This window comes from Sceloporus undulatus, chromosome 2, assembly GCF_019175285.1.
Source record: "Sceloporus undulatus isolate JIND9_A2432 ecotype Alabama chromosome 2, SceUnd_v1.1, whole genome shotgun sequence".
Lineage (NCBI taxonomy): Eukaryota > Metazoa > Chordata > Lepidosauria > Squamata > Phrynosomatidae > Sceloporus > Sceloporus undulatus.
This window is the reverse complement of record NC_056523.1, coordinates 3968696-3983050: the sequence shown is the minus strand read 5'-3', so window position 1 is coordinate 3983050 and position 14355 is coordinate 3968696. Positions and strand designations below refer to the sequence as shown.

Sequence of the window (14355 nt, the reverse complement as noted above, 5' to 3'; positions counted from 1 at the left end):
TTTTTAGTTAGACGGTTCCCTGCCCTCAGGCTTACAATCTAAAAAAAAAAAAAAAGACATGATACAGAAGGAGAAGGGAGAGGTGACGAGAAAGGGTAAGAGGTCCAGCAGTTCCTCTCAACCTCCGAGGCCTGGACCAAGGCAGGTTAACATTCACTCCTTCCTTCCTTCCTTTCTGATGGAACATTTGGGAGTTGCTAATGGGCAGAGGCTATTCTAGTCTTATGACAGTTAATAATTCACATTAGTAAGATTTACATGGAACAGTTTCCACATGCTAAACAAAGTCTCTCTTTACATGAGAAATCTAGATAACCAGGAATCCAGATTGTAGCCTTGTCTTTCTCTTCATGCCCTATTCTTCATGTTCCAGGGAGTTAAAGAAAAGAGATGTGACAATATTCAAACCTGTCCCACTCTTATCAGTATTCTGAAGTGATCAAACAATATTTGAGATGCACCATGTGCTTTCCTCCCCTCTTGTTTGGTCACTCCCTGTATGAGGTCTATTTTCTATTGCAGATTACCTTTTGGGATATTGCTATATATTTCACAGAGGAAGAATGGGAACTGTTGGATCAGAACCAGAGATTTTTGTACAAGGAGGTCATGATGGAAAATAATGAGAATATATCTTCCCTGGGTAAGGAATTTGAGTCAACTGCCTTTCCTATGGAGACTGAGTATCCTTTCATATACCACATTGTCATGATGATGATGATGATGATGATGATGATGATGATGATGATGATGATGATGATGATGATGATGATGATAATAATAATAATAATATTTTATTTATATACAGTACTGCCTTTCCAAAGATCAAGGCGGTTTAACAACAAGGTTTAAAAACATCCACAATACAGTAAAAACCAACAGTAAAAACAGGATAAAACACATTTCTAACAACCCAGGAAGCCACCCGGCAAACTCACAGCTCACAGTCAGCAGTCCTTGGAGGCAAAGTACTTCAACCAGGGCACTGCCAATCTTTTTTAATGCAACACAACCTTCAAGAGGGAATCCAAGGGAAAGCTGAGACTCCTCCTCTGTGCTTCCTCTAGGATCCATAGCTCTAGGATTCCACTTTGTCATGGCATCCTGTGGAATCCTGCGATTTTTAGTTTCATGAGGCCCTTGAGCTCTCCAGTTGAGGTCTAAATATCACTCCCTAAGCTGCCAGTCCTAGAATTTTGTAGGAAGGAACCATGGCAATTAATATTTTTTTGCCCTCAATTTGCTCCTCAGTACATCCCAGACCTAGTTTACTGAGTTTTTAACTCTTCTTCCAGCCTTTTTAGGGTCTGGACAGGCTTCCAGTATCCTCTTGGGGGAAAAGGGCCCCCCTGGCCTTAAAATGGCTGAGAAAGGGACCAATAGGGACAAAATTGCCTCCACTTCCCCTAAGGGATGTTGGTAGACATTAAGAAGCAAAACATTATTTCATTTGTTTCCAGGCAATACAATGGAAGGTGTCCTCTGAAATCAACTGGGGTGTGACCTCCCTAAAGGCCTCACAAAACTGAGGTCAACTTTCAGCCCCATTCCTCATCCTGTCTTGTTAATTTATTTGCACATTTATTATTATTCTTTTCTCACCAAATCGGCCTTAAATTGTCTCTTTCCTGCATCACACTCTGTGTGTGTGTGTGTGTGTGTGTGTGTAGATGGAAAAGTCGAACAGTGGCGGGAGAAATGGAAGTTGACCTGGCATATGGGAGCAAAGAGGGGAGGAGGGAACAAAAGTAGTCTAGCTCTGTCCAGAATAGCAAAGAATAGATCTCTTGTGTATTGTGAGGCAGCTGCAAACTTGACAAATTTTAACAACTGGTTTGAGTGAACTGATATAAAGGAGTTCCATTTAGCAATTCTGATTAATATCTATGAAGGGAGGGAAAGGGGACACATAAACTCGTTTTCTCTGAAGTTTCTTTCCCTACCTGAGCTTGCTTATATGTTGTTGACTCCAGAGAATCTTCAGAGATTCAGTTTTCTCTGTCCTTGTCAATCTTTATAGGAGACCATGTGAATCCTCAGAGAAGCCACATAGGAGAGAAGCCATACAAATGCCAGCAGTGTGGGCAATGTTTTGTTCGCAAAGCACACCTTCAAAGACACCAAAGAGTCCACACAGGAGAGAAACCATACAAATGCCAGCACTGTGGGAAATGTTTTGCTCAGATGTCACACCTTCAAGTCCACCAGAGAGTCCACACAGGAGAGAAACCGTACAAATGCTGGCACTGTGGGAAATGTTTTGCTAAGAGTTCTTCCCTGGTGAAGCATCAGAGTCTCCTCACAGGAGAGAAACCATACAAATGCCAGGAGTGTCAGAAATGTTTTGCTGACAAGTCAAACCTTACAAGGCATCAGAGAATCCACACAAGAGACAGACCATACAAATGCCAGCACTGTGGGAAATGTTTTGCTCAGAGGTCTGATCTTGTGCATCATCAGAAAGTCCACACAGGACAGAAGCCATACACTTGCCAGCGCTGTGGAAAATGTTTGGCTGAGAAGACTTCTCTTGTAAGGCATCAAAGTCTCCACACAGGAGAGAAACCATACAAATGTCAGGAATGTGAGAAATGTTTTGTTGACAAGTACTACCTTTCAAGGCATCAGAGAGTCCATCTTGGAGAACAACCATACAAATGTCAGCAGTGTGGGAAATGTTTTGCTCACAATTCGGACCTTGTGCATCATCAGAGAGTCCACACAAGACACAGGCCTTACAAATGTGAGCTCTGTGGGAAATGTTTTGCTGACAGGAGTTCCCTTGTAAGGCATCAGATTCTCCACACAGGAGAGAAATCATACAAATGCCAGGAATGTGAGAAACGTTTTTCTGACAAGTCAAACCTTTCAAGGCATCAGAAAACCCACACAGGAGAGAAACCATACAAATGCCAACAGTGTGGAAAATGTTTTGCTCAGAAGTCAAATCTTGAAACTCACAGAAGAGTCCACCTGGTATCATAGAATAATACATGACAAATGGCCATCCAGCCTCTGTTTAAAGACCTCCAAGGAGGGAGACTCCACCACTCTCTGAGGGAGTGTGTTCTACTGTTGAACAGCTCTTACTGTCAGGAAGTTCCTAGTAATAATAATAATAATAATAATAATAATAATAATAATAATAATAATAATAATAATAATATGATGTATTTATATGCCGCCCAATCACTGGGAATACTAGTGGTTTACAACAGAGGGGATAATAAACGGTTCCCTGCCCTCAGGCTTATAATCTAAAAAGACCCGACACAAAAAGAGAAGGGAATGGTGAGGGGGAATCTCTTTTCCTGTGGCTTCCATCCATTGTTCTGTATCCTGTTTTCTGGAGCAGCAGAAAACAAGCTTGCTTCATCTGCAACATGACGTCCCTCCAAATAGTTTAACAGAGCTCTTAACCTCTTATCCTTCTCTTCTCCATGCTAAACATGTCCAGCTCCCTACGTTGGTCTTTATTGGGCATAGTTTCCAGACCTTTCACCATTTTGTTCCCTCGGTATGGACATACTCCAGCTTGTCAATATCCCTTTTAAATTGCGGTGCCCAGAACTGGACACAATATTCCAGGTGAGGCCTGACCAAAGCAGAAAAGAGTGACCTAAACACTATACTTTTATTGATGCAGCCTAAAATCGCATTTCCCTTTTTAGCTGCTGCATTGCGCCCTATAATCCTCCAAAAAGACACACCTCTCTTCTCAGGGGAGGGTGGAGAAGGAGAAGGGGGGGCAGGAGGCAGTGGTGTTCCTAGGTTTGGTGTCACACACCCCCTCATTGACCTCCTCTTCTCATCAGAAAGTCCCTGGAGGCCCAGTTAGATACACTTCAACATATTAGGGAGCAAGAGGTTTTCCTGGATAGAACAGAATGAGCAGTCCTGGTTGAGGAACATATGGAGGAAGTTTCAGGGAGAGGTCCTTTCACATACACAGGAGTTAGAAGTCGGGAAACCAGGGGTTGTTCTGGGAGTTTGCAGCAACTGAACTGACTTGAAGTTCTCTCCCTTATCAGGGATGATGCAGTGCAGCAGCAGGGACAGCCCTCAGGGGGATGCAGGAGATCTTGGTAGAAACAGCACAGGAAACAGCCGCTATTGAGCCTCAGAGGAGGCATGTAGTGGTTCTGGGGGACTCTTGCTGAGGGGAACAAAAGCAGTGGTTTATGGGCCTGATAAGATGTCTCAGGAGGAGTGTTGTCTCCCTGGGGAAAAAATCTGTGATATGACAGAGAGGCTGACATGACTTTCCAAGCTTGCTGACCGTCACCCCTTCTTTTTGTCAATGTGGGAATCAATGAAACTGAGGCACAGACTTTAGAGTATCAAAAGGGATTATAAGGCTTTGGGTAAGAGCTGTATGCATCTGATCTCTTCAACCAGTTGAAAGCCATGATCCAGGAAAGGAGAGGAAAATAGGGGATGTGAACAATTGGCCCTGCACATGGTGCCAGAACAATTCTTTTATCGTGGGCTGCATTTCCATGAGGAGGGACTTCTGGCAAGAGATGGGTTGTACCTCACACCAGTAGGCAGAAACATTTTTGCCACCAGTCTCAAACATTTGATCAGGAGGGCTTTAAACTGAGGGTTTTTTTTTTGGGGGGGGGGGGAATGACAGTATTTTGGAAGACAGGAGTACATAAAGGATTGGACATAACAGTCAAACTGTCATAAAGGGGACAGGCAAATAGTGCAAGGGCCCAATAATGGAAAGCAAAAAACTTTATATATATTCAACTTGAACTCCCTAACATACACAAAAAATACGATATAATAGGCATCACTGAAATGGGGTATGATGAGTCTAATGATGGGAATGTAGAAATAAAGGAGTGTAACCTTTTTAAGAGAAATAGGCCAAACAGGAAAGGAGGAGGAATAGCATTATATGTCAAGGAAGATTACACCTGTGAAGAGATCTAAGACGTAAATCCTGGAAGCCAGGTGGAGAGCATCTGGATAAAAATTAAAGGGGAGGGAAACAACAAGGATGTTATGGTGGGAGTCTACTACAGACCCCCAAGTCAGAATGAGGAATTGGATGATGACTTTCTAGAATAGATAACCACACACTCAGAAAGGAGAGATGTAGTAGTGATGGGCGACTTCAACTATCCTGATATTTGCTAGATGTCAAACAGCCAAATCCTCAAGGTCTGGTAAATTCTTCACTTGCTTGGAAGACCATTTCATTGTCTAAAAGGTGGAAGAATTTTAGATCTATTTTAGATCTGATCCTACCCAACAGGGATGACCTGCTAAATGGGTGCAAGTGGTAGTATCTTTTTTGTGGGAGTAGAGATGTCAAGGCCCATGGAGGGAAAGGGGGGAAATTGTCTTTGTTTTTCCTGAATCATGCAAAAATAAAATATTCCATAATTGTTTTTTCTCCCTTTTTTAAATTTTTCATTTCCCCCCCCCCCTCCCCCCTTTTTTTTTTTTTTTTTTGGGGGGGGGGGGAACATGAAAATTTGAAAAAAGGAAGAAAATCAATTATGGAATATTTTATATTAGCATAATTCAGGGGAAAAAAACATTCAAAATGCCCCCCCCCCCCCTGAAGGCCTTCACATCTCTAGGAGGAGTGATCACGTTCTCCTGGAGTTAGGAAAGCTAATTTCACTAAATTTAGGGAAATACTGGGGGTGATCCCGAAGTCAGGAATACTAAACAAGGAGGGAGCTCAAGATGGGAGTTTCTCGAAAGGGAGATATCGAAGGCACAATTTCAAACAGCAGCTGCTCTGCCCTGCCCTGGCCTTCCTCTGAGGCTGAGAGAGTGTGACTGTTGGGTTTCCATGAGAGTGTGACAGCCAACCCTAGGGACGTCAAAGTGAGGAGGAGAATTGTTGCTGAGGGTAACTCAATGCTTTTCTGGTCAAGTTGTGTGTGTGTAGGGGGAGTTTGATTTGGACTTCCTCTGAGGCTGAGAAAATGTGACTGTGGTGGGTTTCCGTGAGAGAGAGAGTGTCAGGAACCCTGGGGAAGTCAAGCTGAGAAGGAGAGCTTGTGGAGGGGAGGAAGGAGAAGAACGGAGAGGTGTGTGTGTGTGTTTTATATATATATGTATATGTACATATATAGACATATATACATACATATATACATATCCATATATATACATACACATGTATGTATACTTGAGACCATACATGGCAGGAGTTGCGGGCATTGCTAAATTGTTGAAGTAGAATAAAATAGAAGGGAAGAAGAAATGCAAAGCAATCATTCACATGAGGCTAGCATTCACGCGAAACAGGAAGCTGCCCCTTTCTTCACCCTGGAAGTGTAAAAGCTCGATGTGTTCAGAGCCCCGCTGAGCATGCGCAAGGATGCCAGTTCGAATTGTTGAATCCAGATGGTATGTACTGGTGTGATCATTTATTTTGCACTCGCTCTGCTTTGCCTCAGGAATGAGCACAATTTTGCTCTTCATGTGGAATAATCATGTGAATTGGCTTGCATTCCAATTTAATCTACTTTCCCTTCCTTTTGGAATGGCTTTGGACTGGAGTTCCAATTTTCATGTGTGATAAACTCAATTGATGCAGCCTAAAATTGCATTGTCCTTTTTAGCTGCCGCATCGCACTGTTGACTCATGTTCAACTTGTGGTCTACTTGGACTCCCAGATCCCTTTCACACGTATTCTCCTTCAGCCAGGTGTCACCCATCCTATATCTGTGCATCATCTTGCATATAGAATTATAGAATCATCAAAGCATCCCTGAGAGACGGCCATCCAGCCTCTGTTTAAAGACCTCCAAGGATATTTTCTTTCAAATTACTACACAAAGTAAAATTTATATCTTTAGCTAAAAGGTACACACAAGCAAACTTAGACTTAAGATTCTGCAGGAAAGACTCCAACTATACTGTACATGGAAACGGAAATCAACTAATCACTGAAGGACAGAGGATTGTACGTAACTGACCCCCCATTGCATCCCTGAAAGCAGGGTTCAGGAAAAGAAGAGGGACCACACTGCAAACCTAAGATGACTTTTCACACTCCAGGCCAAAACACTTTGCAGAAATAAACCAGTTTGAGACTGCTTTAGCTGCCCTGCTCACTGCTATGGAATCCTGGGAATTGTAGTTTATTGTTGTGGTGCCAGAGCTCTCTGACAGAGAAGGCTAAATGTCTCACAAAACTACCACTCCAAGAATTCCCTAGCATTGAACTAAGGTAGTTGAAGCAGTCTCAAACTGGATTATTTCTGCAGTGTGTTTTGGCCTGGAGTGTGAAAAGTAAATTGGGGGGATGGGGAGATCTCTATGTGCTTTACAGACTACAGCAGAGCATTTGACTATATAGATCATGAAAAGGTATGGAGGGCTCTTAACATCATGGGAGTGCCACTACATCTGATAGTGCAGATGAGGAATCTGTACTTAGGACGAGAAGCTACTGTCAGAATAGGATTTGGAGAAACAGAATGGTTTTCCAATTGGCAAAGAGGTCAAGGAAAGGTGTCTTGAGTCCCCCATCTGTTCAACTTGTATGCAGAGAATATCATAAGAAGAGCAGATTTAGACTCAGATGAAGGAGGAATGAAGAAGAAGAAACATCAAAAATCTTCGGTATGTGGATGAGACCATGTTCCTAGTAGAAAACAAAGACTTGGAGCAGTTACTAAGAAAAGTCAAAGAAGAAAGTGCAAAGCAGGCTTGTTGCTGAACATTAAGAAAACATATAGAGCAGTGGTTCCCAACCTGGGGGTCGGGACCCCTTTGGGGGTCACCCAACCCTCTCATGGGGGTCGCCTAAGAGTCTTGTCCACTTGCCCGCCCCCGCCAGGATTCCTGGGGGCCTGCAGGAAACAGCCAAGAGGAGGAGGAGGAAAGGCAATTGTTTGCCTCCCAAGGGCAGGGTAAGCAAGCATCTTCCTTTTTCCTAGGATGAGGCCTACATTTTATCCCCTCTGAGGAGTCTGGGAAGAATTGCAAAACGTCCTCCATTTGAGGATGCTAAGTGAATAAAGGAAGGAGATGATGGAGAAAGGCAGGGAGGCGGAGTCCTGGCTGGGCGCAGCCATTGAGGCAGACAAGCGGAGGAAGAGGCCAGGGAGAAAGAAGGGCACTGAGCTGCTGGGGCCCTTTGGGGAGACAGAAGACAGCCTGTCTGTGCCTTGCCTGGGCTTGGAGGAGGGGGGATCAGGGGAAGAGAAGGGAAGCATGGAGCATCGCCACTGCTGCGTCCCCTCCAGTGTTGTCTCTGTCACAGAGAAGAGGGCCAGGGGCACCATCTGAGGGAGGGCTCCTCCTCTGCCCTTTCCTCCTTGTCCTGCTCTGGGGGCTCTGTGACAATGTCCTCCGTGGATGAGGATGGACTGGATGGCCCTTGGGGGTCTCTTCCAACTCTGTGGTTCTATGAATGAATGAGGATGGGCTGGATGGCCCTTGGGGGTCTCTTCCAACTCTGTGGTTCTATGAATGAATGAGGATGGGCTGGATGGCCCTTGGGGGTCTCTTCCAACTCTCTGTGAACGATGAGGATGGGCCGATGGCCTTGGGCCTCTTCCAACTCTGTGGCTCTTGAACGATGAGGATGGGCCGGATGGCCTTGGGGTCCTTCCAACTCTGTGGCTCTTGAACGAATGAGGATGGGCCGGATGGCCCTTGGGGGTCTCTTCCAACTCTGTGGCTCTATGACGAATGAGGATGGGCCGGATGGCCCTGGGGTCTCTCCAACTCTGTGGCCTGTAACGAATGAGGATGGGCCGATGGCCCTTGGGCCCTTCCAACTCTGTGGCTCTGAACAGAATGAGGATGGGCCGGATGGCCCTTGGGGGCCTTCCAACTCATCTGTGGCTCTTGAACGAATGAGGATGGCCGGATGGCCCTTGGGGTCCCTTCCAACCTGTGGCTTCTTGAACGAATGAGGATGGGCCGGATGGCCCTTGGGGCCCTCCAACTCTGTGGCTCTTGAACGAATAGGATGGCGCGATGGCCCTTGGGGGCCTCTCCAACTCTGTGGCTCTGTGAACGAATGGATGGGCCGGATGGCCCTTGGGGCCCTTCCAACTCTGTGGCTCTGTGAACGAATGAGGATGGGCCGAATGGCCTTGGGGGCCTCTTCCAACTCGTGGCTCTTGAACGAAGAGGATGGGCCGGATGGCCCTTGGGGCCCTTCCAACTCTGTGGCTCTGTGAACGAATGAGGATGGGCCGATGGCCCCTTGGGGTACCTTCCAACTCTGTGGGCTCTGTGAACGAATGAGGATGGGCCGGAGGCCCTTGGGGTCCTTCCACTCTGTGGCCTGACAATGAGGATGGCGGAGTGCCCTTGGGGGCCTTCCAACTGTGGCTCTTGAACGAATGAGGATGGGCCGGATGGCCCTTGGGGGTCCCTTCCAACTCTGTGGCTCTTGAACGAATGAGGATGGGCCGGATGGCCTTGGGGGTCCCTTCCAACTCTGTGCTCTGTGAACGAATGAGGATGGGCGGATGGCCCTTGGGGGCCTCCAACTCTGTGGCTCTGTGAACGAATGAGGATGGGCCGGATGGCCCTGGGGGCCCTTCCAACTCTGTGTGCTCTTGAACGATGAGATGGGCAGATGGCCCTGGGGGCTCTTCCAACTCTGTGCTCTTGAACGATGAGGATGGGCCGGATGGCCCTTGGGTCCCTTCCAACTCTGTGGCTCTTGAACGAATGAGGATGGCCGGATGGCCCTTGGGGGCTCTTCCAACTCTGTGGCTCTGAACGAATGAGGAGTGGCCGGATGGCCTTGGGGGTCTCTCCAACTCTTTGTCTCTGGAACGAATGAGGATGGGCCGGATGGCCCTTGGGTCTCTCCAACTCTGTGGCCTCTGTGAACGAATGAGGATGGGCCCGGATGGCCTTGGGGGCTCTTCCAACTCTGTGGCTCTTGAACGAATGAGGATGGGCCGGATGGCCCTTGGGGGTCTCTCTTCCAACTCTGTGGCTCTTTGAACGAATGAGGATGGCGATGGCCCTTGGGGGCTCTTCCAACTCTGTGGCTCTAGAACGAATGAGGATGGCCGGATGGCCCTTGGGGCGCTTTCCAACTCTGTGGCTCTTGAACGAATGAGGATGGGCCGGATGGCCCTTGGGGCTCTTCCAACTCTGTGGCTCTGAACAGAATGAGGATGGGCCGGATGGCCTTGGGGGCCTCTTCCAACTCTGTGGCTCTTGTAAACGAATGAGATGGCCGGATGGCCCTTGGGGGTTCTTCCAACTTGTGGCTCTTGAACGAATGAGGATGGGCCGGAGGCCCTTGGGGGTCTCTTCCAACTCTGTGGCTCTGTGAACGAATGAGATGGGCCGGATGGCCCTTGGGGTCTCTTCCAACTCTGTGGCTCTTGAACGAATGAGATGCCGGATGGCCCTTGGGGCCTCTTCCAACTCTGTGGCTCTGAACGAATGAGGATGGGCCGGATGGCCCTTGGGGGCTCTTCCAACTCTGTGGCTCTGTGAACAATGAGGATGGGCCGGATGGCCCTTGGGGGTCTCTTCCATTCACTCTGGCTCTATGAACGAATGAGGATGGGCCGGATGGCCCTTGGGGGCCTTCCAACTCTCTTCCACTCTTGGCTCTGTGAACGAATGAGGAGGGCCGGATGGCCCTTGGGGGTCTTTCCAACTCTGTGGCTCTGTGAACGAATGAGGATGGGCCGGATGGCCCTGTGGGGGCTCTTCCAACCTGTGGGCTCTTGAACGAATGAGGATGGGCCGGATGGCCCTTGGGGTCCTCTTCCAACTCGTGGCTCTGTAACGAATGAGGATGGGCCGGATGGCCCTTGGGGGTCCTTCCAACTCTGTGGCTCTTGAACGATGAGGATGGGCCGGATGGCCCTTGGGGTCTCTTCCAACTCTGTGGCTCTGTAACAAATTGAGATGGGCTGGATGGCCCTCGGGGGTCCCTTCCAACTCTATGGCTCTATGAACGAATGAGGATGGGCTGGATGGCCCTTGGGGGTCTCTTCCAACTCTATGGCTCTATGAACGAATGAGGATGGGCTGGATGGCCCTTGGGGGTCTCTTCCAACTCTATGCTTCTGTGAAAGAGGCACCTTCTCCCGTCCATTCCTCTTAGCCGCAAGTGCCTCTTCTTAGAGAGGCCGGAAGTCTTATTGAGGGTTAATGGGAAGAGGGATGGACCCTTCTACCTTATTTCCGGTGGGGAGGGTTTGGGTTTTTCCGAATTTCCTTGGCGGGGAGAGGAAGGCCAGAGAGGGAGCAGGGAGGCAATAAGGTAATACCTTGCGTGGGGGGGGGCAGGCCTGGTCCTGGTCTGGGTTGGGCCCTTACTTTTCTTGTTGGAGGGAAAAGAAAGGACGAGGCTGCTGGAGGAGTAGAAAGCTGGGCCAAAGCTTTCTTCTTCAACAGGGAGAAAGGTAAGGTACTGCACTTAGGGCGGAAAAATGAAATGCACAGATATAGGATTATGGTGGACACCTGGCTGAATGAAATTACGTGCGAAAGGGATCTAGCAGTCCAAGTAGACCACAAGATGAACATGAGTCAACAGTGCAACACGGCAGCTAAAAAGGCCAATGCGATTTTAGGCTGCATCAATAGATCATCTCTCTCTCTCTCTCTCTCTCTCTCGATGCTGATGAAAAGAATATGGATTCATCATAACAAAATGTATTAAGAGACAGCAGAAGATTGTTAAAAGCAAATCATAGCAAGCTCTTTTCAAGTGAAGGAACTCTCTTCCCTGCTCCATTCTTCAGTCCCCCCACCCCATAATCCCCATGTGGCTCCCTCCATCAGACACCCCTCCCCAAAAAAGCCATGGTACTGAAGGGGGAAAGACTTCCTGCTTCTCTGCTCTAAACAAATCCATTTGCGGTGTTTCACCCTTTCTTCTTGTCCCCTTACTCCCCTCCCCCCGCTTCCATCTTCTCTTCTACATCAAGGAAATTAAAAGGATACCCATCTTTTGCTTCTGGAAATGGAGACAGATCATACAGCTTCTGTACTCCCTCCTCCCCCCCATGTTAACATTTCCTCCTTTCTAGAAAGCTGAGTCTCCTGCCTAGCTAACTCTTGGAGGACAAAGTGGGGCCAAAGGCATCAATCTCTCTGTTCTCTGTATCCCTGGCAGGGCTTGCAAAGAGGATCCCAGATTAAAATACTTTGACTGAATAAATGAAGTCCCACTTGATACTCAGACCTCTTTTGGGATGGGCGGAGAGACAGTAATGGCTCTTGGCAGGGTGTGTGTGTGAATACATAAGGATTTTTTAAGGTAAATGAAGACCACCCCAGGTGCTGACGCTCTTTCCACACTCCTCACAGTGACTGCCTGTGAAACATGAAAGAAGGACGGTTCTGTCTCGGCACCAGGAGCCCTGGTGGTCCAGTAGTTAAATGCCAGTACTGCAGCCCCAAAGTCGTAAGTTCGATCCCGAGAAATGTACTTGTTATTGCTATTTTCTTCACTGTATACATTTTCTTTTCTTTGGGCTGGGAGTTGTAGTACACCAACATGTGGAGGGTCACAGGTTCCCCGCCCTTGAGATATGACTAAACCTTATGAGTAGTCCCAGCTGGAGGGGTTTGGAGTTTTTCTCCCTAACTGAGAAAGAAGGAACCTAGCAAAAGAGACGTTTGCTATTGTTCTGTGCTGCTAAGACTGGCTTCAGCCCAGAGCAACTCTGTGAATGAGATCTCCAAGAGACAATGTTATTTATGGACTCAGAGGGTTTGTAAACTCTAGTTTTACTTCCTGAATCAATCTACCTGTAGCGTGCACTTTCTCTTTTGCTGCTGCCTTCCACTTTACTGACCATCCTCATCTTTCCAATGAGTCACAATATGTCCAAAGTGTGATAACACCATTTTTTCTTCTTTTGTCTTCTAGGAAAATTTCAGACTTGATTTGCTCTAAGAGCCACTTAGTTGTCTTTTTGGTGGGCTACAGAAATCGTATGTTTGCACATGTAAAATACTTTCTGCAGCTGTACATAGGTCGAAAATGGGCCTGCCTGGCCTTCAAATGTAGGAAGAGAAGTTAATCTACACTGAATTCCTCATCCATAGAAGAAACTGCAGGAAAGATGGCCTTGGAACAGGTTAGCATTTATACCATCCTTCTTTGTGATGGAGGCATTGGGAGGGACCTGCAGCAGAGGATTGCAAATGCTTAATACCAAGGGCAGAAGGATTCAATTCAGCTCCCCATGAACTGTCAATCTGGGATGCAGTGAATGGTCAGTGGTCATCTTCTATTTTGCAGTGTCTCAGTTGATCAGTGGCATCTTACCCTTGCTTCCCCTCCCAGCTAATCAGGGCCAAGAATGATTGGACTGGGCTTTCTCCCAATGGTGACCCCTCAGAGTGTCCCTCAGGCCTGTAAGGAGCAGTTGTCTTATGCCCTTTGTTAGCATTGACCCTGTGATGTTTAGTCAGGGTTGGTCCATCATTTTGGTGGAGGGAGGCACCTGGCTCAGTCAGCTGGTTTTGAGCCATAATGAAAGGAAGCAATTCCTAATGATTTAATTTGTAGGTCTTAATTTTTTTTCCCTCAAGGATGGGAGGAGGCTCTTGTGGTGTTCTCTGTCTTATGTGCTAAAAGAACTTGACCAAATAGAAATCTAAAACATTTTTGAATTGGGTGACGCTGCCCTAGACATATGCCAGGAAGATTGGGAACACCTGTGTGGAAGAGCTTCTACATTCTTAATAAAATGCACCCCCCCCCCATGCAAGGAATCTTGTCATCAGGAGTCCAAGTTGTAATCTTGTATGTTCCTTCATGCCCTATTCTCCAAGATCCAGGGAGTCAAGTAAAAGAGATATAAAGCCCTAAATGGCTTGGGCCCAGGGTACTTGGAGGACCGCCTCTCCCCATACAATCCGCCCCGCACTCTCAGATCGGGTGAGAGACATCTTTTAAGAGTTCCAGATGCTAGATATGTTTCATCTTGGAGGGCTTTTTCTGTTGCAGCACCACAGCTCTGGAACTCCCTCCCCAATGAGTTCCGTACTTCCACCTCCCTTGATGTCTTCAAGAAGAACCTGAAGACTTATTTATTCCGCCAGGCTTTCCCCCTGTGAGCCTTGTTGTCATGCTCTTCCCCTTCACAATGTTCTGCTGTATTCCATTCTACACAGCCACTAGTATGGAGGAGGATGATGATGATGATGATGATGATGATGATGATGATGATGATGATGATAATAATAATAATAATGTTTATTTATATACCACTTTTCCAAATTAGATCAAAGCGGTGTACACCAGGAAGTACAATACAAAGTCAAAATAAAACATAACAGGCCTCTCTCCCCCTCAAGATGGTGGTCGGAAGGAGGGCTTTTTCTTCTTTCAGGCAGGCAGTTGGAGCTAGCCTGCCTGAAAGAAG

General features: G+C 47.1%; 1 protein-coding gene across 1 annotated transcript in view; it reads left to right on the top strand.

Annotated features, from left to right (window-relative positions):
- The window catches only part of LOC121923059 (zinc finger protein 420-like), a 21048-nt gene that overhangs the window by 1079 nt on the left and 5614 nt on the right, over nucleotides 1-14355 (top strand). The window contains exons 2-3 of the mRNA XM_042453181.1: nucleotides 523-643; nucleotides 2021-2976. Coding sequence (XP_042309115.1) covers nucleotides 523-643; nucleotides 2021-2976 — 1077 coding nt within the window. The remainder of the gene's footprint in view (nucleotides 1-522; nucleotides 644-2020; nucleotides 2977-14355) is intronic.